The sequence below is a fragment of the Lupinus angustifolius genome, chromosome LG19 (assembly GCF_001865875.1).
Source record: "Lupinus angustifolius cultivar Tanjil chromosome LG19, LupAngTanjil_v1.0, whole genome shotgun sequence".
In the NCBI taxonomy this organism is placed as follows: domain Eukaryota; kingdom Viridiplantae; phylum Streptophyta; class Magnoliopsida; order Fabales; family Fabaceae; genus Lupinus; species Lupinus angustifolius.
The window spans coordinates 11,237,144-11,256,151 of NC_032027.1; the positions used below are offsets into that span (position 1 = coordinate 11,237,144).

Sequence of the window (19,008 nt, forward strand, 5' to 3'; positions counted from 1 at the left end):
TTGAAGACTTATTTGGTGGGGATTTATAAAGTTTGCTTATTGGTTTTGGGAAACAATCTTAACATGATGGGTATAGAGGTAATAACCCATTAAGATGCATAATCACCAAAATATCAATAATCAGAGTGGCGCAGCGGAAGCGTGGTGGGCCCATAACCCACAGGTCCCAGGATCGAAACCTGGCTCTGATATTTCAGTGTAGCTTTCTCTTCTTTTTTTAGAGATAGACATGTTTGCTACAATTCACATTGGATTTTGGATTTGACCACCAAATATTGCTACTCCTAATAATATTACCAAAAAATGAATAGAAAATGGTTAAAAAGTAAAACAATATCCTGATGTAATTTATTGATTGGTTAGCAGAGCAAGTTAAGAGCTTCCTTTGTTATAACAATAATAATAACTGTAAGTCTATAACTATAATAATAAATAATAATTATAAAAGAGGAGAAATTGAAAAAGCAAAAGCATGTTCTGTTTGTGTATAGAATAGAGAAAGGGTTTTGGTTTGAAAGAAAGAAAGAAAGAAAGAATGAAAGAATTGAAATCGGATGGTGATTTTGGTTTCGCTTTCAATGACAGTAATTTCTCAGATAGAATCCTTCGTATTGAGATTACCACTATCCCCTTTCATACACGTATCCATTCCGATCCCTGCTCCACCATCTCCGATTCTGATACCCACCGTAAACGGAGGCGCGAAGATGCTATCATCAATCATAACGGTATTTATTTATTTATTATTATTATTATTATTCATAATTTGAAAGGGATTCATTCATTCATTCCTTTGTTGTTTGCAGTTGTGGTTGAGCAAATTATGAACGAGAATGAAACTGATATCGATGATTGTGTGCCATGCGAGAATCAAGATGAAGAGATAGATGCAATGGTTGAAGAAACCACTTCAGTTATGAGAGTCAGAACACTTCATATCAGTTCTCCTATCTTAGCGGCTAAGAGTCCTTTCTTCTACAAGGTACACATGTTTCATCTTTCTGATGTTTGATGTTTCTTCTTTATTGCTTTGATTATATTTCATTATTCCTATTTTGCAGCTTTTCTCAAATGGGATGAGGGAATCACAAGAGAGACATGTCACCCTCACAATTAATTCCTCTGGTATAAACAATATGTTTAATGCTTTTTACTTTTTACTTTTTACATTACTTGCTTACTCACATTTCTACTTGCATTACAACTTCTCTTCTTCTTCTTCTTCTTCTTCTTCTTCTGCATGCTACAGAGGAAGCTGCTCTTATGGAGCTTTTGAATTTTATGTACAGTAATACCTTGCCCAATACTTCACCACCTGCACTCTTGGATGTCTTGATGGCTGCTGATAAATTTGAAGTTGCTTCATGTATGAGATACTGTAGCCGATTATTGCGGAATATGCCTATGACACCTGACTCTGCATTGCTTTACCTTCACCTTCCTTCTAGTGTCTTAATGGCCGATGCAGTTCAACCATTGACTGATGCAGCCAAGCAGTACCTTGCCAGTCGATACAAAGATATAACCAAGTACGGGACTCATTTCTTATTCCTTTGGAGAAAACACATGCTTTTCTCTAAATCTCAAATGTGCTTTTCCCATTTCAATGCTAATATGTTTCACATATGATCAGGTTCCAGGAAGAGGTTATGGGCTTGCCTCTTGCTGGAGTAGAAGCAATATTATCTAGTGATGATCTCCAGGTTCCATCAGAGGATGCTGTATATGATTTTGTATTGAAGTGGGTTCGCACGCAGTACCCAAAAGTGGAAGAGAGGAGAGAAGTCCTAGGTACACGGCTTGCCCGTTTAATTCGCTTCCCTTACATGACCTGCCGAAAGCTCAAGAAGGTCCTGACCTGTAACGACTTTGAGCATGAAGGTGCATCCAAGCTTGTACTTGAGGCTCTCTTTTTCAAGGCCGAAGCTCCACACCGCCAACGAATACTAGCTTCTGAGTCTGCTTCCTTGAACCGTATTTTTGTGGAGCGATCATACAAGTATCGGCCTATTAAGGTGGTGGAATTTGAGCTTCCACGGCAACAGTGTGTGGTCTACTTAGATCTGAAGTGGGAGGAGTGCACCAATTTGTTCCCATCTGGGCGGGTTTATTCCCAGGCATTCCATTTAGGCGGACAAGGGTTTTTCCTATCGGCACATTGCAACATGGACCAGCAAAGTTCTGTCCATTGCTTTGGCCTGTTCTTGGGAATGCAGGAAAGGGGATCGGTTAGTTTTGCTGTTGACTATGAGTTTGCTGCAAGGTCCAGGCCAATGGAGGAATTTGTTAGCAAGTACAAAGGCAATTACATATTCACGGGAGGAAAAGCGGTTGGATATAGAAACTTGTTTGCAATTCCATGGACATCGTTCATGGCTGAGGATAGCCTTTACTTCATTAATGGCATACTCCACCTTCGAGCTGAGCTCACCATCAAACACTGACCTGGATCTATATCAGTAAACTTTTTGTATTTTAGGTTGTAGGTTTGACCTTATTTTTTGTGGCAATGTGCTGTAGCCTTAACGTAATATCCAAGCCATGTGCACTTTTGGTGGCTAGTCATAAGATCAAATGTTATATTGACTTGTCCTCTTTTGTGTACTTGTGCCCAAAGGTAAAAGAGTTGTGAAATGCTTTCTCTACTTCACTTATGTTTGACTCGTGGTAGAGTGTAGGTGTGCAGAAAATGAAAACAATTAATATTGCGTAAATGGATCAAATGACGTTATAATGCTCTATCATAGATGAAAACGAAAACAATTAATATTGCACAACAAACCTTTATATCCCACTACTAGGTAAGATCGACTAAATGGATCGAATGACGTTATAATGCTCTATCATAGATGAAGAGAAAAAGAAAAGGTAGACCAATATAGCTATAGTGTTTTCAAATGCTATCAATGATAAATATTCCAGTAACCATTAATTACGTCTTGTATGAACTGTTATGCGTTTGAAACACTTAAATAACTTCAGACACAAGTATCAATATCAGATCTTAAAATTGTATGGAAAGAACTATGGAGCAAATTCAAGGTTAGGCTCAAAGCAAAAACCAGTGAAAAGTTGCAATGGGAACCTTTTTGTCACAGGGCACTTCTGTGCCCACTTCCAATGCTTATGATTCATGTCAAAAATGAGAAGTGCCGGAGCTCCATAACTCTGAATATAAATTAGATCATCGGCACCACGGCTCGCAAAAACATCATCCAGTTCTCCAAAGCCTTGGAAGAATTTGTGGGGCATTTTAGCAATCTCTTCCCACTTTCTATCATTCAGAATCCAGATACCAATCCCTTTAATTATGTCTGGTCGATCCAGTTTACCGATTCCTCCCACCATCACAAGCTTCTCCTTCATATTCATCAGACGGCCACATGTTAGAGAACAGGGTACTTGAATAAAGCTCCTCGCTAAGCGAACTTGAGGATCACGGCTCGACACATTGTATGCAATTAGAGCGTGGCGATTTTCTGGTGGACCAACCCCGGCTGAGTAAACTAAAAAGTATAACACTCCATTACATATCACACTCTCATCACCACCTCTCCATCCTGTCAAAACCTCGGTTATAGACGTCCCCCAGGTTACTTCCTCAGAGTCGTATATATTAATTGAGATATCCCATTGAAAAAAGTTCTCAGGGACTTGTTTCGATTTAACAATTGCGACGGCATAACTCTGAGATTCCCTGTTAACTGAGAACGCTAATGCGCTATAATCAGAAATTTTCAAACTTGGTGGCTCCTTGAGCTTCCTGCAGGTTTTGGTAATAGGGTTGCAGACACATAATTCGCTTCTGCTGTCATTGTCCATGAAGCAAACCATGCCACATGAAGAAGCAATGAACCAATTAGAAGTTTCGATGAATGGAAGTTCTATGCCATGCCATTTCCGAAGGACAGGATCATAAGCATAACCGATCGGTTGATAAGAGCTAGTAAACATGAAGTACCAAGGCTTCTGTGGTCCAACATGTGAAAGGGTCCATAAAAATCTTTTAGAATGAACAATCATGTGCCATCTTTTACACACACAACCAGCTCTGAAAATGCTTGCGATGGGAAGATAAGCTAGGATGATTTCCAATAAGTCATCGGGTAAATTTACATCTAAAGAAACAGCAGTTGCTTCTTTATCACCTTCCTCGTCGAGTTCTGAAATTGCATCAAACTTCCCATTCTCCATTCGTGCAGCATTGTCATAGTGGCTGATCCATAATGTTTCTCCCCTCATAGGAGTTGAAAGGAAAGGCCTAATGACAATATTAAAAAAAGCAAGAAAAAAAACTGATTATTAAACCATCCTAACACCAAATAAGGAAAAAGCATGGGGATTTTATCACCTGAAAATATACCAGATCATTAAGATATACTATCTTATCATGTTCAAAACAAAACCTTATTAGAAATGAAACAACCATTTTAGAACATGCAATTAATAGTACCATAGGAAGAACATCAACAAGATTGAATGAGCAAAAAACACAATAGAAGAATACAGAAGATTAGTCCCCTTTTCAGAATCTTAATTTGGTATTTTACAACACAGAATGCTGATAAAATACATAAAATCACAGCCAAATACCACAGAATGAGAAATACTAAGAATGATTTGGTATTTTGAAACAAAAGTTGACAATATGTTAATCCAAAAGCAATGTTGTTTTACTCATTTCTGAACAAAGGAACACCATTATTTAATAGAAAGCAATTCTCCATAACCTTTTAGCATGAAGCCCTAAGAAAAGAAAAATGAAATGGTGAAATAGTGAAATACCTATTGACCCAAATATCCAATCAAAACTAATTAATAGAAGCACTTGCTGATATCAAAATTCTATAAATCAGATAGAGATCAATGAAGACGTAGATGCAATAACAAAAATAAGGTTTTAAAGGAGAGATTTTTAGAAATGAAAAGTGAAGCACATGTGATGAAGATTAAAGATACCTTATTTGAGAGACTCCAACAGTGTGGGGAGAAAAGAAAGATAGAAAGGAAGAAGCTTTAGGAGGTGCAATGAAAGTAGTGGAATAGAGAGAGTTTCAAAAAAAGGATTGAACTTTAGGGAGAAGAGATTATGGGTATTACTTGAAATGGAAGAAGAATGAAATGGGTTCATAATGATATAAGAAACACATTGAAATGAAGAGAAGGCAGTGAAGAAAAAGAGTGTCAGAGTTTTGTGTTTTCTAGAGAAGGAAGAGAGAGATGGCGCGTGTCTTTACATTTTTTTCTATTTTAATTATTACACCAAATTAATATAAGGTGGGAAATAATATATCATCTTATACAAATATATCATCCTATTCCATTCCTCTCTGAAAGACCATGCAAGACTTTGGTTGAAGTATGTACCTAAAGATACTTTGACCACTTGGAATCAACTAAAGCAAACCTTTCTCAATAAGTTCTTCTTGCCTTCCAACATCAAAAGATGAGTGTGGATAATGTCAAAGGTGATCAGAGTCAAAATCATAAGGTTAGGTTAAGATATTATTGTATATAGGCTTGTTAATTAGGTTGAGAGATGAATGGCTTATGAGCTCTATCACACCTATATTTCAAAGTTCTGTATAGGCTATATCATCAATACCACAAATCCACAATTACTCATTCTACATACATAGTCTTTTACACATTAATTCATCATTAGCAAGCACAAGATTCTGACTATCATCACTCTCCGGTTACCGGTTACCGGTTACCGGTTCCCATACAACACCAGGCTAGAACAAGAAATGTAAACTAAAATGATTCTGGACAATTCTAAAGATTTTTCCGGCCTAATTGCCAAGCTAACTGATCAGCAGCTGCCATAGCACGAGATGCTGGACCAATCGAACCTTCATACCTGTGAAAGGAGAGCATAAGCAGAGGAAGAGAGGGAGTAGAGTGCTAAGTACATTTGTAGTGTATGACAAAAATGCTGAATTATAAGTATATATGCTTACAAAGCAACCAAGAGATAAGCCGGTGTTTGCATAACGATTGCACCTTCACCAGCAGGCTTTGATGTGTTTATGCACCTTGCACTAAACCAATTGTCATGAATTGATGTTACCAAGTCTGCCATCCAAAATTCCATTAGTCATAGGATAGGAGTGGATAAAGTACATATAATATACAGAAAGTGTAATGAGTCTGATCACATGCATTACTACCATTCCTAGATTAACATGCATTCCCCGTACACTCGATTTAGTATTCACAGATGAAGTTTGGTCTAGACTTATACTCTATGTAACTTCAATTTAAATGTTGACAACCCATAATCAGATGAACATGGAGTAGCATATGTATAAGCTATATATTGTTCAATGTTACATAATTTGACTAGGTGGGAGTTAAGGTTACATTGATTGGAGGCAATAATGAAGGTCTCTGTGTGGAGTTGATTGCGTTTGATGAAGTCCACAAAGTGATTCAATTCAATTGGATTGGCTTTGATTCCTTCTTGTTCAGCACTACAAGCATTGAATAGGAAAATAAGATGAATATAAAATGCATATGATGAACTATAATAACAATTGTTGATAGGTGTTACATGGTAGATAACAAGCGTGATGGTCCATTGGGGTCATGATTAATGAGCAAAGCAGCTTTTAAAGGGTGACCTACAAAATAGAAGGATGATAAGATGAATTGAAAAACAAGAATGATATTATTATTATTATTAATAATAATATCTAACCAGAATGACCAATGTTGGGAGAAGCCCACTTATCCCAAGTTTTATGAACAAATGACCACTCCATTCAATTCAATTGAATTGAACCTAAGAAACAAAAAGTAAATGTTATTAGATAGTAAAGTAATGTAAAAAGTAGAGTAAGAAGAGGGATGAAAATGTTGGTTATGTTAATGTGTGGTATATGGTGCATAAAAGAAGATTGAAAGGAAGATGGTGATAAGTGAGACATTTAAGCAAACAGGTGATAGGCAAAAAGTAAAAGAAAAGATAGTAATAATAGTTGAGAGGATAAGTTGAAATGAGTCATACAAAACTGTAAGGCCACACTTTCTCACCTATTCTAGACACAATCTACCAATATTCTTCTCAACTCTCTCTCTCTCTCTATTTATGTATGCAACGTTGCTTTCTTTTCCCACTTCAAACTGTTATGCCTCTATCTCTCACCTACCAAAATATCATCTCAACTCAACCACTCAAATCTTATGCTTTCAATTTTTATAAATAAATAAAACTTATTAATTTAGGCCCAAAGGTGAAGTTGAATAGTGAATGCTATTCCCCTTTCAAGTTGAATAGTAAATTTTACTTATATCAATAAACTTTTTTAATAGTTTTTTCTTAGTATATAATACTTGAACTCAAATCTTTACTTTACATATATCATTTAAAGGACATAAACGTAAATTTGTTTGCTTAAAGAGCTGGAACTCCTTTCTACTTATACCAACATGAGTTAAGTTGGTGTTATTGTTCAATTCTAAAACACAATAGTATTTCATTTTGTTAAATATCCAAATATATCAAATGACATTAGAGTAAAAATGTAAAGATTTATATATAGTGGATAAATATTAAACATAAAGTGATTTTAGAACTAGAAATATAAACTAAAGTGATTTTAGACATTCCTAGATTTAACAATTTTGTTTTTTTTGTGCTTCACAAAGAAAGGTTTTAGCACATTGTTGCTTCCAATGGGAACTTGGAGAATGTCCCTTGTACTTGGATTTTGAATTGATCTCAATGCTGCCAATGCCTTAGAACCCTCCACTGCATCCTTCTGAAACATAATCATCACTACATTATAGTCCTACAAAGGTTACTTCAATAAATCATTAACAACTCAATAAGGGTATCAAAGTTTGGATGTAGTAACTCCATTTCATAACTGAGTTTGAGTTTGACTTTGACATGCTCTCTCTTTTATCTAAAAGCTGGAAAACTCCATAGGTTTTGGCAGAAAACTTTTGGTGTTTTGTTCTGCAAAAAATACATGTTTTAACATAATAAATTGTATGGTAATGCCATCAATCATCACAACTTAAGCAATAGTGAATAGTCCTATGCAGCCTCAAACTACAAACTTACTTTGTTGAGGAACGGGATGCTCTTTTCTTTAAGGTAGACTTAGTTTCTGATGCTAAATGCCATGAAAGAGTTTTTGCAACAGGGATACCTACACACAATCATACACATTCAGATCAATAATACAAAAGGGACCGAGTTTCCCCAACCACAAACCTGATGATTGAACACGCTTTCTGCTTTGAAGTTCATTTTGTCTTGCATCAATCTGTACTTTTGGATTGAAATGAACCTTTTTATTGGTAGAATCTAGATTGTATTGTTAAACAGAAACACAGAAGCATAAGTAAAAGCAAAAGGTACAAAATCTATAGTGTCATTAATTACTTATGGAGGAAAGTAAAAGCATTTAAACTTACTAGGCAAAATATAGTGCTTATGATGTCTAGGAATGATGGCCAACAACTGCTGTTGCCTAAGACCTTCTTCATCCGTGTAGATTTGGCATGTGTGGAGTTTCTAGACATAAGCAAATATACGGCTTCAACTCCAATTCACATTCATCTATTTAAACATAAAAAATGCAGCTCAGTTCCCGAGACTCCCACCTAGCGAGTATGGGAAGGATATGTAGGCAACCTATTTAATTATTCTTAATTACCTGATTTAGAGTAGAGATCTTCAAGTCCATTATTGAGACATCTAATGTTTGGTGGTGAAGAAGGTTGGTTAACTTGTAAGCCACAGTTCCAAGATGATCAACAGTATTGACAAGGGCTCTAACAGCATAATCTTTGAGGTTGTGGAGTACCCTATTGCATTATTGCATAGATAGACTTTTTATATACTACTAGTTACATATTATTGAAATAGCGAATGCATGATGTTTATGTCTTACATTTGTTTTTGATGAGTATGGAGATAGGAGTTTTCACAGTATTGAGCAGCAGAATAGAGTTGAGGCCTGAGATTCTTAAGGTCCTGAAAAGAGCATATATTATATTATATTATATGGTTTGTTGTGAAAAATAAAAGCATTGATATGATATAATGAAAATAAAAGAACCTGTAAGGCTAAGATGAAGGTGTTGGTAGTTTCCATGGAGGCTTGGTCGAATGTGATTCTTCCCTCAAACTCCATCAACTTCATCAAATGGAAGTAAGTGACTGGAAAGGGAAGCAATGAAAGAATAATAATAATTAAGAATTGAAAATGACATATATTCCCTTCAGAGACCATCTATTGAACCACTATCTCTAAACTCTAAACTAATATACATACACATTCTCCCTTCTTACTCAAAGCATAATAATAAATTAATAATTATATATAACTTTATTTGCTTTATATTTCTACAACATTCTTATACAACTTACATTACACAATTTCCAATAGTAGAGGTGCCAGTTTGGCCTTCTCCTTTGGTTGGACAATCCCTTGTTGCTTGTGTTCAAATACAAACATTTTACAAAATTAATATTTCTTCATCCATTTTCTAAAACAACCATCAAACTATTAGAACCTAATAGTAAACCATCAACTTCAAATAAAAACTACAATAAAATTGTAAATCACCTATTATCATGAAATTTCAAGAATCAAACTTAAAATCATGTTATTACTCTTACAAGCTTAACCATATAAATTGGCCTTGATTGGTTGAGCATGTTTGTGATAGACTACAAGAATAAAGATACATGAAAGAATATATAAAAAAGGAATATGCTTTCAACTAGGCATGGGACCTAAAGATTCTAATATTTACCTAGTACTTATTCTCTTCTTTAGTAATTCATTTTATATTTACCAGGTTTTACTGTCTTTTTTACCCAACACTCATTCTTTAGTATATTTGATTATTGTCAAAGTAAGTTTTACTATCAGACGTTGCTTATGTGCTTTGATTTGTTATACTTAACTTTTTTACCCAACACTCATTCTTTAAAAATCACACTATGCTTGCATTTGAACCTTATATTAATTATATTTTTTTAAGACCAACCAGTATCATATCCTTATCAGGTCTAACTAAACAAGGGCCAACCATAACCATTTCAAAACTTTTGTTTTGGTGTGATGAACCCGTTTTACAGCTATACATAAAAATAAACAGATAGTTTTTGGTTGCATTCTTGGATTCCATGAAGAAAGAGAATACACTCCCAACTACCAATGTGGCAGTGAAAAACATTTAGTTGTTTCAAACTGAAAGTCTGAATGCAATGATCTATGTATAGAATGTATATTAGTTAATCTTAGCTACCAATATAATAGTTTTGCTTATTATATTCTAAATTATAATATAAGGAGAAACGGTGTATATATATTTATGGAAAGAAAGGTTAATAAAGATAAGAAAAGGTGGATGACAATAAGTAAATAATGAGATGAAACAGAATTATAGGAAATAATGTCCACTCAAATATCTAGGTTCCTGTTTTGTCTCATAACATGATGAGATGCATACATGCATAGCTATCTTCATGTTTCTTCTTCCATCTTTTTCCTATACCTGCTCCCTTCCTACGGGGTCCTTCAATCTCTTTTGAGGGAACCACCGTCTCTACTCTACTCATTTCATTCATTATACTTTTTCTTTACATTCTTCTATCTTCAATGCATGTAAACATAATTTAGAACATAACCTTACATATATACATATATATATGTATATGTATATGTATATGTATATGTATGCCTCCTTTATATAATCATAATCATAATAATAATAATAATAATATATATACATAATCCTTATTAGAAGAATGAGTTGCTTTCCATGTTTTTCATCTAATAAGGATAAGAATAGCGATAGCTTCAAGAAGGAGCAAGGAGGGCCTACACCACAAGAAAATATTATAACAAGAACACCAGGTAACTAACCTCTTTTATTATTCTTATATACTTCTTATGTGCAGAGTTATACAAGATTAAACAATTCTATCAAATTAAATATGATTTTATGTGGGTGCTAACATTTACTGCATTGCATTGGGGATATCAATAAACCCAGATGTTAAAATCGCTCATGATATCCATTTTAGGGTTTAGAATATACTTCCCACTTCAGGATGAATTAGATAACATCAATGAACTTGATTATTTAAATTGTTAGAGTTAGCTTTTTTAGCTTAGGATGAATAATTGGAATCAACATTTGGAATAATGTATAATTAATTTGCTTAGCTTGTGAATTTATACTTAGCAATTGTTGTAGCAATTATAGTTTTTGGTTCATCTTTCAAATGACTTTCAAATGACATTGCATGCAGTTGATATAAAGAAACCAAAAGAGGATACAAACCAAGTTGATCCTTCAAATATTCAAGCACAAAATTTCACATTTCGTGAACTAGCAACTGCAACAAAGAATTTCCGGCAAGAATGCCTTATGGGTGAAGGTGGCTTTGGAAGAGTCTACAAGGGTGCAATTCCTGCAACTGGACAGGTTATACACCTATTCTCATCTCTATCCATATCTCTATCTATAATAATAAAACTACAACCTTAACTGGTTCGTTATTCTTTTGCCAAAAACATCTCACTAACTGAACATTGTACTACTATATACCATCTCAATTACTAAGTTTGTGTTATTTACTTGTTTATTATTACTATGATTTTTTTCTTTAGGTTGTAGCTGTGAAGCAACTCGACCGAAATGGAATGCAAGGAGGTAGCAAGGAATTTCTGGTTGAGGTTTTGATGTTAAGTCTCTTGCATCATGAGAATCTAGTCAAACTTGTTGGTTATTGTGCTGATGGAGATCAACGTGTTTTGGTTTATGAGTTCTTGCCCGGGGGCTCTCTCGAACACTGTCTTTTTGGTAAGCTTATGACTTATGAGAATATATAGTTTATAAAGATTACTTTTCATTTATATGTGCATAACTACTGCCTTGTTTTTCTTGAATCAACTAGAATAATGTTACACTCACACTGTCACACACTTACACATACAACATATCATGTTTCAGATTCTTATCATTTCATTACAGCTAGTTATGTCACTTTCTTTACATTTATGCTTGGTCTTAGGCACCAAGCATGCAATTCTATCATGTGAAAACTAAAACAAGGTACATTTTGTGCAGAGAGTAGACAAGATGAAGCACCATTAGATTGGTATAGCAGAATGAAAGTAGCATCTAGTGCTGCAAAAGGACTATGGTACTTGCACGACAAGGCTAATCCACCAGTTATATACAGGGACTTGAAATCTTCCAACATCTTACTTGATAATGAATTTAATGCAAAATTATCAGATTATGGATTAGCCAAACTTGCTGGTAAAGATAAGATGAATATTGTACCTACAAGAGTTATGGGTACCTATGGTTACAGTGCTCCCGAGTATGTAAGAACGGGTAACCTCACCTTGAAATCAGATGTCTATAGTTTTGGAGTTGTCTTGTTAGAGCTTATAACCGGAAGAAAAGCGGTTGACACCACAAGACCTAATGATGAGCAAAATCTAGTTTCATGGGTAAATTATTACTAACTAACAAACTCTTTTTGACATTATTATTGATTATTCTAACATTGAACATATATGAATGTGATATACTAATATATATCTCTGTTGATTTTTTATATTTGCTATTATGGTTGAGCAGGCACAACCTATATTCAGGGACCCAAAAAGATATGGAGATATAGCAGATCCACTTCTGAATAAAAATTACCCAGACAAGGATCTTAATCAAGTTGTTGCAATAGCAGCAATGTGCTTACAAGAGGAATCAGCAGCAAGACCTTTGATGAGTGATGTTGTAACTGCTCTAAGCTTTCTTTCAACTTCTCCTCCAGAAAACAATGTTGTTAATGCTCCTGAAATCCCTCTTGATAGTAAAAATGAAAGCGAAGAAGAAGAAGAAGAATCTGTTAAGAGCAACAGCGATAGTTCTGATGAAGAAGATGGTTCTTATCACAACAAGGATAAAAGTAGTGATGATGAAACTGCTAAAGAAAAGGTTTCAGCTAGTGCAAAATACCAAGAAAGTGATGTGTCAGATGATTATTATCAGAATGAAGACCAACGTGATTATAGTCCTCAAGATACAAAGGATGAATATTACTCGAAACCAAGCCGCAAAAGCAGCACAAGATCAAAGAATGCAAACAATTCTTCTGGCCGCAGAATCAGCAGTTCTAGTAATTCAGATTCAGAAGATGGAATAAAATCATCACATGGTGTTGCTAATGGTAATATAAGCAAGAAGAGTAGCAAAAAAAATTCTCAGAGTCAAAACAAGAGTAAAAAGTCAAGCTTAAGCATAAAAAGTAGCAAAAAATCTGTGAGAGTTTTAAGCCACAAGAGAAGCAGTGGCAAGGGTTCAGAGAATGGAAATGATTCCAATAGCAGTGAAGAGTCACATGATGAAGGAGATGCGGTTTTCGACCGTAGCGAAAGTAGGCCTTCACAAGGGAACATGTCTTCTGGCCTTTTCAGCATTGATCAAAGTGTTCACTCAGATTATCAATACAGCATGGATAGAAGGTCCGAGGAAGGGAGCAATAGAATGCATATTTTGGACCATACAAGCAGCAGTGGATCAGATGATGAGGAATAAGGTGATCAACATCATCATCATTCACCATAACAATAAAGGGCAAAATCCTAAACAACAATCTCAACTTTGCATGATGTACACTTAAAAACATGTGTAAAAAGGACACTGAATTCTGGTTCCACTGCAACATAGTCATTTCTCATCTAAACCATAAATCACACACCATGCAAAGTTTATAAGATGATTTTAGACTTTTACCTAAAATTATGATCACACCACCTTGGTTATACATATAACTTGTGATGATGAACATTGAAGTAAGCTGTTTGTCTGGCATGATGCTTTCTATATTTTTATGTCAAACTCTATTCCTTGTTGTTTATAATTACTATATACGCATCAGTTTGGTTGAGCAAGGTAATCATATATGAACACTCTATGCTTAATGATGTGTAGAATTTCAAAACAAAACCTAAATAACAAATCGTAGGAAAGCTAGCATTGTATAACATATCCCTTTAAATTATTGGCAAAAGCACATTTATTTTGATATTAATAATAGATATTACATTGCTAGACCCCAATTCTTGATAGATATCATTATAGATTATACAAGTTGAAGTGGCTCTAAGTGTAAGCATAGTCACATATATCGAAGTTTTTTGTTACATAATTGAACAAGCAAGGAGTAGTTTCTTTTATGCTCCATCTGAAATTTGTCCTCCCTTCATGATGATCTCTCTTCCAATTATAAATTTCAAACCAGTGCAATTTACCATTCCATGTGAAGCCACAATAAAACAATGTATATCTTTGAAAAACAAAAATATTATAGTGAAATGAAAACATATATTGCTCTTGGTAGTTGAGATAATGTACACCAAGGTCATCCTCTTTGGATTTGCAATGAACAGTTAGAAGTGTACCTTTGGATAAACCATTCGTGATGTAAACATGTACTTTAGGGTAAAGGGATATGCCATTAGTGGTTATAGCCATGAGATTGGAAGGAAGTAGTAAAAGTAGACACAACATGAAGACATAGATACTTGGTTCAACCATCATCAATTTTGCTTAGTTATTAAGGTTAGAGATTTTTGTGATGTTATTACACTGTATTTATACATAAAAATTGTTCCAGGTAATAAGATTTACGTGCATCATTTTTTAATTTATGTTGACAATTAAATCAATAAATAGCTATAAAATTGCTAATAATTATTTATTTAGTTTATCTATGTATTCCATTGTTTTTAAACACTACAAACTATATTATAATATTGACTTAATTTTTATTTTCATTTTTAATTTTCCAGAAAAAAACAGTAATAATGTTGAATGAAATATAAAATTGATATCAATTTTTCTCATTGAAAATTGTATTATAATTACAAAACATATAAAGTATAATTTGAGACCCCATAATTATTTTTCAAGTTTTTAATAATGTTTGACATTTTCAAAATTTCGTTGGTGGAAAATGACTTTAAATTTTAAAGCAAAATTTGAGAAGGAATTAATTTTTTTCATTTTTGTTTAAAAAATCTCAATTTCATTTTAATATTTTATTATTTATAGAATGTCCTCTAAAAATATTCACTCTACTGTACAGTCACCTAATTTGTTCACTATTAGTAATGACATAGTATTATTCCTTAGCATTTGGAGATAAAGTTATAGAGATGAAGGATGATACCCAATTTACTCAAGTCATCTAATTTTGTTAAAAAATTAATTTTCATAAATAAAAAATAGTAATATTTTTAAATAAAAATAAAATTGATATCAATTTTCCTCTATGGAAATTATTATACTTAGGAATTTTCAAAAATTTCCTCTCTTAGCATCGTTGACATTTCAAAATCATGTGGTGAAAAACATTAGTTTGTGAAAGAATTACAATTTTTTATTTCTTTGTTTAAAAGATATCAATTTTATTTTCAAATACTATTATTTATATAATATCCTAAAAAATATCAACTATAATCTACTGTCACATATTTTATTTACTAATTCGAATGACATTCCTATTCTTTAACACATCCATTTGACATTATAGCGATAAAGATTCAAATCATATTTGGTTTGATTTCATTTTTCAGTTGGAAAATTAATTTTAGGAAATCATGAAAGTCATTATTTTAAATAAAAAGTAAAATTAGAATTAAATTTTCTCGTTGAAAATGATGTTATATGTAGAAGATGTGAAAAGTAATTTTTGAAGCACTACAAGTAAATTTTTCTATAGTTTATAAACATATTTGATATTTCAAAAATTCTGTGTGTTCTAAATTCCAAACAATTGTGTGAGAAAGGAAAAAACACATTATTTTTTTGTATTACAAGTCAACATTTGATTTTTTGATAGTACTATTTATATAGTACTCTTAAGAAACTATCAAATATTATACTATATCTCCAAATTTATTTAGTCTTACTAGTTAATAATATTTTATTATTACTCTTCACCAATTGGAAAATAAAATTATAGAGATTGTGATGATAAATAATTTATTCAAATCATCTTTTATTTGTATATTCTTCATTTAGAAATTAAATATTCGAAATAAGAATATTAGTAATTTAAAATCAATTAAAAATTGTTTTCATGTTTTCTCATTCAAAATAATATTATACTTGTGGAATATCCAATGTATATTTTGAGATTCCAAAATTATTTTTTTAAGCTTATGTAGAACTTTTGAAATTTTCAAAATTTTATCTATTGTAGTTGACTTTAAGTTCCAAAAAATAGTTTGATTAAAAATCTCATTTTTATTTTAATACTACGGCTTATCTAATAACATTAAGAAACTATAATACTATTTGTAACCTACTTTATTAGAAATTAAAAATTAATAATAACGCATTTTTATTCTTCATGAAATTGATATAAAAGTAGAAAGATGGAGGATGATTCATAATTTATTAAAGTCCTAAATGTCTAAGAATCATAATTGTAATAATTAAAAAAATATGTAAAGTTTGTAAGAGTTTTCCTTAATTATAATATTATAGAGAGCATTAAAAATGCTTATTTGGAATATTTGTCATTTTAAAATGTCATTGGTTGAAATTGGCTTCACGTTCCAAACTACAATCTAATAAAAATAGTAGATGATTCTATTATAATAAAAAAAAGTTGTTATCAATTCTAATGAATTAAAATTGTATTATACTCTCATTGTAACACCCTAGTTATGACATGCGACCTCTCAGGGCCATGAATATACTAAGCGGGTACTCTCTGCAGTATTTTATTCCCCTCCCAGATGAGCCTTCCACGACTCGAACTCAAGGATAAATAGTCACTATACCACTGAGTCGCTATCATTAAGCTAATGATAGCGACTCAGTGATATAGTGACTATTTATCTCTGAGGTCACGAGATCGAGTCGCGGAAGGCTCCTCTGGGAGGGGAATAAAATATTGCACGGGTATTTAAGCTTGATGGGTGGCACACATAGTATATTCATGTGTCTGAGAGGTCGCATGTCAGAACTAGGTGTTATATATTCTGAAAATAATAATGCTAAACAAATAAAAATAAAAGATGAGTGAATTAAAGAGTTGATTGTATTATCATATAAATTTAAGGTTTAAAAATATGTAATTTGAATCACATCATGTCCATTTTATTAGTTGTATGAATCACCTTGATAATAACTAAATCTTTAAGGATTCAAAAATCAAATCAATATTGTGATATGAAAATATGCAAATCAAATCAAATTAGAAAATTCATATCAATCTAATTGTGTTACACAAATCAATTTGATTAGAAAATTAAATCTTTGGGGATTTAATCCTCAAATGAATTAAGATTGCAATTTGAGAATAACCAATCAAAAAATTGAAACTTTTGCGATTTGTTAAAGATTATTTTTGCCTAATGCAATGATCCTAAAATGATTTGAAATCACTAAAATATTTTTATGCCCAAGAGGATTTCGACTAATTTCGATTTTAAATGTAACATATCCTTAATGTGGTAAAATAAAAAAAAAACAATCAAAATTTGATTATGATGAAGAATATGTCCTCCTAATCCTCTCCAAAGTAGTAATGGTGAAGATTTGTTTATAAAATAGACTTGAGTCTAATCCTCTACTATAAATAAGTAGTATAGACTTATGATGCGAAAAGATGGCTCTCTCAAGAAAAAACTCTCTCTCACAAAAGACCTCTCTAAAAAATAGTCATCATTCCCTCAAAATAAACATTTCTCAAAAGAGAAATCTCTCTTCAAAAGAGACTCCTGAAAAATAGCAAAAATACTAAAAGTTTTATCCTCTCATACAAAAAATTTACAACACCCAACCATTTCCCATCACACAAAACATGTCAGAAAACAACCTCGAACATAATTCTCAATGCCCACAAATCCTTACACAAAAGAGCAGAAAAAACAGAACACCTAATAATAGCATCATATCATAATCATTACCATTCTAGGAGTCATGATTTAGAGTATCTCTCCTCCGCTCTATAACACCACATGCCTACATGAAAGCATATGGAGAATTTGAGACTATGCGGTTTGATCTCCTACATCTCAGGTGTCCATTCAATGCATGTTAACATGTTAGAAATCCACCCCATAAAATTAATAAAATGTAAAAATAAAATTTGTCAAACACGTAAAGGATGGAAGGATGATCACTTTGGGGGCTTCTTTTTTCCACTCTTCTTTCGGAAGGTCGCGCTACGCCACTTCTTTCCTTAATAAAAAAACTCAACCAAAAAACATTTTTCTACTAAAGAACCATGTAAGCCTTGATTCCCTTAATATGGATACGTAGGACCAATGTCAATCTTGTCAGACACAATAATAAAAATAAATAAATTTGTTCATTTTAATAATTTAATAATAAATAATAATAATGATAGTAAATTCATATATTTTAACGAAGGATACTGCCTAAGGCGGACATGTAGGGTGCTAATACCTTCCCTACCTTGTTTTTTTTTTAAGCAAGGGGCTTAGCCCATAATATATTAATAAGCTGAAAACATACAAGATTAGTTTACAAACCTATAGGAAGGTAATTGAATACTATTCCTATACAAATAAGGAAGCACTAAAGAAGGTGGATGAGTCCACCAAGTGTAGCAATTTTGATCAATGCCGAAGTTTGCCAATGAATCAGCACATTGGTTTCCCTCCCTATAGATGTGTGTTATCCAACAATCCATTGAAGACATGAGGATCTTACATGACCTCCAAGTTGACATTAACTTCCAAGGGATAACCATAGTACCTAGGAAAATTTTTGTGACCAACAATGAGTCACATTCTAACCAAATTGTGTGCCATCCCATGCTGTGAGCCTTTTGAATTGCTAAAAAGGCTGAAGAAAGCTCAGCATAGAGAGCATCATGTATGCCAAAATAGGTAGAGAAAGCACCCATGAACAAACCATTATGATCCCTGAAAATTCCTCCCCCTCCAGCATGCCCCGGATGGCCTCTAGCAGCTCCAT

General features: G+C 33.0%; 5 protein-coding genes and 1 non-coding gene across 10 annotated transcripts; 3 read left to right on the forward strand and 3 right to left on the reverse strand.

Annotated features, from left to right (window-relative positions):
* On the forward strand, positions 120-191 carry TRNAM-CAU. The gene has a single exon. It is a non-coding gene; the product is annotated as a tRNA-Met (tRNA).
* On the forward strand, positions 498-2,452 carry LOC109334689 (BTB/POZ domain-containing protein POB1-like). Its single transcript, XM_019570581.1, has 5 exons — positions 498-728; positions 807-982; positions 1,062-1,125; positions 1,250-1,529; positions 1,634-2,452. Exons 1-5 carry the CDS (start codon positions 536-538, stop codon positions 2,442-2,444), a joined length of 1,524 nt encoding a protein of 507 aa, XP_019426126.1. The 5' UTR covers positions 498-535; the 3' UTR covers positions 2,445-2,452.
* LOC109334690 (F-box/kelch-repeat protein At3g61590-like) lies at positions 2,949-5,210 on the reverse strand. The gene is made up of 2 exons (XM_019570583.1): positions 4,960-5,210; positions 2,949-4,261 (listed from the first exon to the last, which is right to left on the reverse strand). The coding sequence occupies exon 2, from the start codon at positions 4,240-4,242 to the stop codon at positions 3,025-3,027; it is 1,218 nt and encodes a 405-aa protein (XP_019426128.1). The 5' UTR covers positions 4,243-4,261; positions 4,960-5,210; the 3' UTR covers positions 2,949-3,024.
* LOC109334692 lies at positions 5,600-7,057 on the reverse strand. Of its 3 annotated transcripts, none has more exons than XM_019570587.1 (6): positions 7,039-7,057; positions 6,704-6,787; positions 6,557-6,626; positions 6,367-6,476; positions 5,964-6,078; positions 5,600-5,863 (listed from the first exon to the last, which is right to left on the reverse strand). In XM_019570587.1, exons 2-6 carry the CDS (start codon positions 6,765-6,767, stop codon positions 5,779-5,781), a joined length of 444 nt encoding a protein of 147 aa, XP_019426132.1. In that variant the 5' UTR covers positions 6,768-6,787; positions 7,039-7,057; the 3' UTR covers positions 5,600-5,778. The 3 variants fall into 3 exon arrangements, 2 of the variants coding, with proteins under 2 accessions (XP_019426132.1, XP_019426131.1); XR_002106133.1 differs by lacking the exon at positions 7,039-7,057 and having other exon boundaries at positions 5,611-5,693; positions 5,726-5,863; positions 6,704-6,821; XM_019570586.1 differs by lacking the exon at positions 7,039-7,057 and having other exon boundaries at positions 6,704-6,820.
* Positions 7,642-9,173, reverse strand: LOC109334061 (protein ABIL1-like). The gene is made up of 8 exons (XM_019569637.1): positions 9,078-9,173; positions 8,910-8,992; positions 8,673-8,823; positions 8,431-8,530; positions 8,228-8,320; positions 8,075-8,162; positions 7,863-7,966; positions 7,642-7,766 (listed from the first exon to the last, which is right to left on the reverse strand). Exons 1-8 carry the CDS (start codon positions 9,159-9,161, stop codon positions 7,744-7,746), a joined length of 726 nt encoding a protein of 241 aa, XP_019425182.1. The 5' UTR covers positions 9,162-9,173; the 3' UTR covers positions 7,642-7,743.
* On the forward strand, positions 10,729-13,914 carry LOC109333795 (probable serine/threonine-protein kinase PBL26). 3 transcript variants are annotated; one of them, XM_019569367.1, is made up of 6 exons: positions 10,729-10,886; positions 11,285-11,460; positions 11,646-11,838; positions 12,106-12,497; positions 12,628-13,274; positions 13,305-13,914. In XM_019569367.1, exons 1-6 carry the CDS (start codon positions 10,778-10,780, stop codon positions 13,582-13,584), a joined length of 1,797 nt encoding a protein of 598 aa, XP_019424912.1. In that variant the 5' UTR covers positions 10,729-10,777; the 3' UTR covers positions 13,585-13,914. The 3 variants fall into 3 exon arrangements, with proteins under 3 accessions (XP_019424912.1, XP_019424913.1, XP_019424911.1); XM_019569368.1 differs by having other exon boundaries at positions 12,628-13,144; positions 13,175-13,914; XM_019569366.1 differs by having other exon boundaries at positions 12,628-13,914.

Excerpts from the sequence above, each read along its gene's own strand:
- LOC109334689 (XM_019570581.1), top strand. The coding sequence starts at position 536 with ATGAAAGAATTGAAATCGGATGGTGATTTTGGTTTCGCTTTCAATGAC. Across the intron at positions 983-1,061 it reads AGAGTCCTTTCTTCTACAAG|CTTTTCTCAAATGGGATGAG; the intron begins GTACACATGTTT and ends CCTATTTTGCAG. Across the intron at positions 1,126-1,249 it reads CCTCACAATTAATTCCTCTG|AGGAAGCTGCTCTTATGGAG; the intron begins GTATAAACAATA and ends TGCATGCTACAG.
- LOC109334690 (XM_019570583.1), bottom strand. The coding sequence starts at position 4,242 with ATGAGGGGAGAAACATTATGGATCAGCCACTATGACAATGCTGCACGA.
- LOC109334692 (XM_019570587.1), bottom strand. The coding sequence starts at position 6,767 with ATGGAGTGGTCATTTGTTCATAAAACTTGGGATAAGTGGGCTTCTCCC. Across the intron at positions 6,627-6,703 it reads TCCCAACATTGGTCATTCTG|GTCACCCTTTAAAAGCTGCT; the intron begins GTTAGATATTAT and ends TCTATTTTGTAG. Across the intron at positions 5,864-5,963 it reads GCTTATCTCTTGGTTGCTTT|GTATGAAGGTTCGATTGGTC; the intron begins GTAAGCATATAT and ends CTCCTTTCACAG.
- LOC109334061 (XM_019569637.1), bottom strand. The coding sequence starts at position 9,161 with ATGAAGTTGATGGAGTTTGAGGGAAGAATCACATTCGACCAAGCCTCC. Across the intron at positions 8,531-8,672 it reads AGATCTCTACTCTAAATCAG|AAACTCCACACATGCCAAAT; the intron begins GTAATTAAGAAT and ends GCTTATGTCTAG. Across the intron at positions 8,321-8,430 it reads TAAGCACTATATTTTGCCTA|ATTCTACCAATAAAAAGGTT; the intron begins GTAAGTTTAAAT and ends AATACAATCTAG.
- LOC109333795 (XM_019569366.1), top strand. The coding sequence starts at position 10,778 with ATGAGTTGCTTTCCATGTTTTTCATCTAATAAGGATAAGAATAGCGAT. Across the intron at positions 10,887-11,284 it reads TATTATAACAAGAACACCAG|TTGATATAAAGAAACCAAAA; the intron begins GTAACTAACCTC and ends CATTGCATGCAG. Across the intron at positions 11,839-12,105 it reads TCTCGAACACTGTCTTTTTG|AGAGTAGACAAGATGAAGCA; the intron begins GTAAGCTTATGA and ends CATTTTGTGCAG.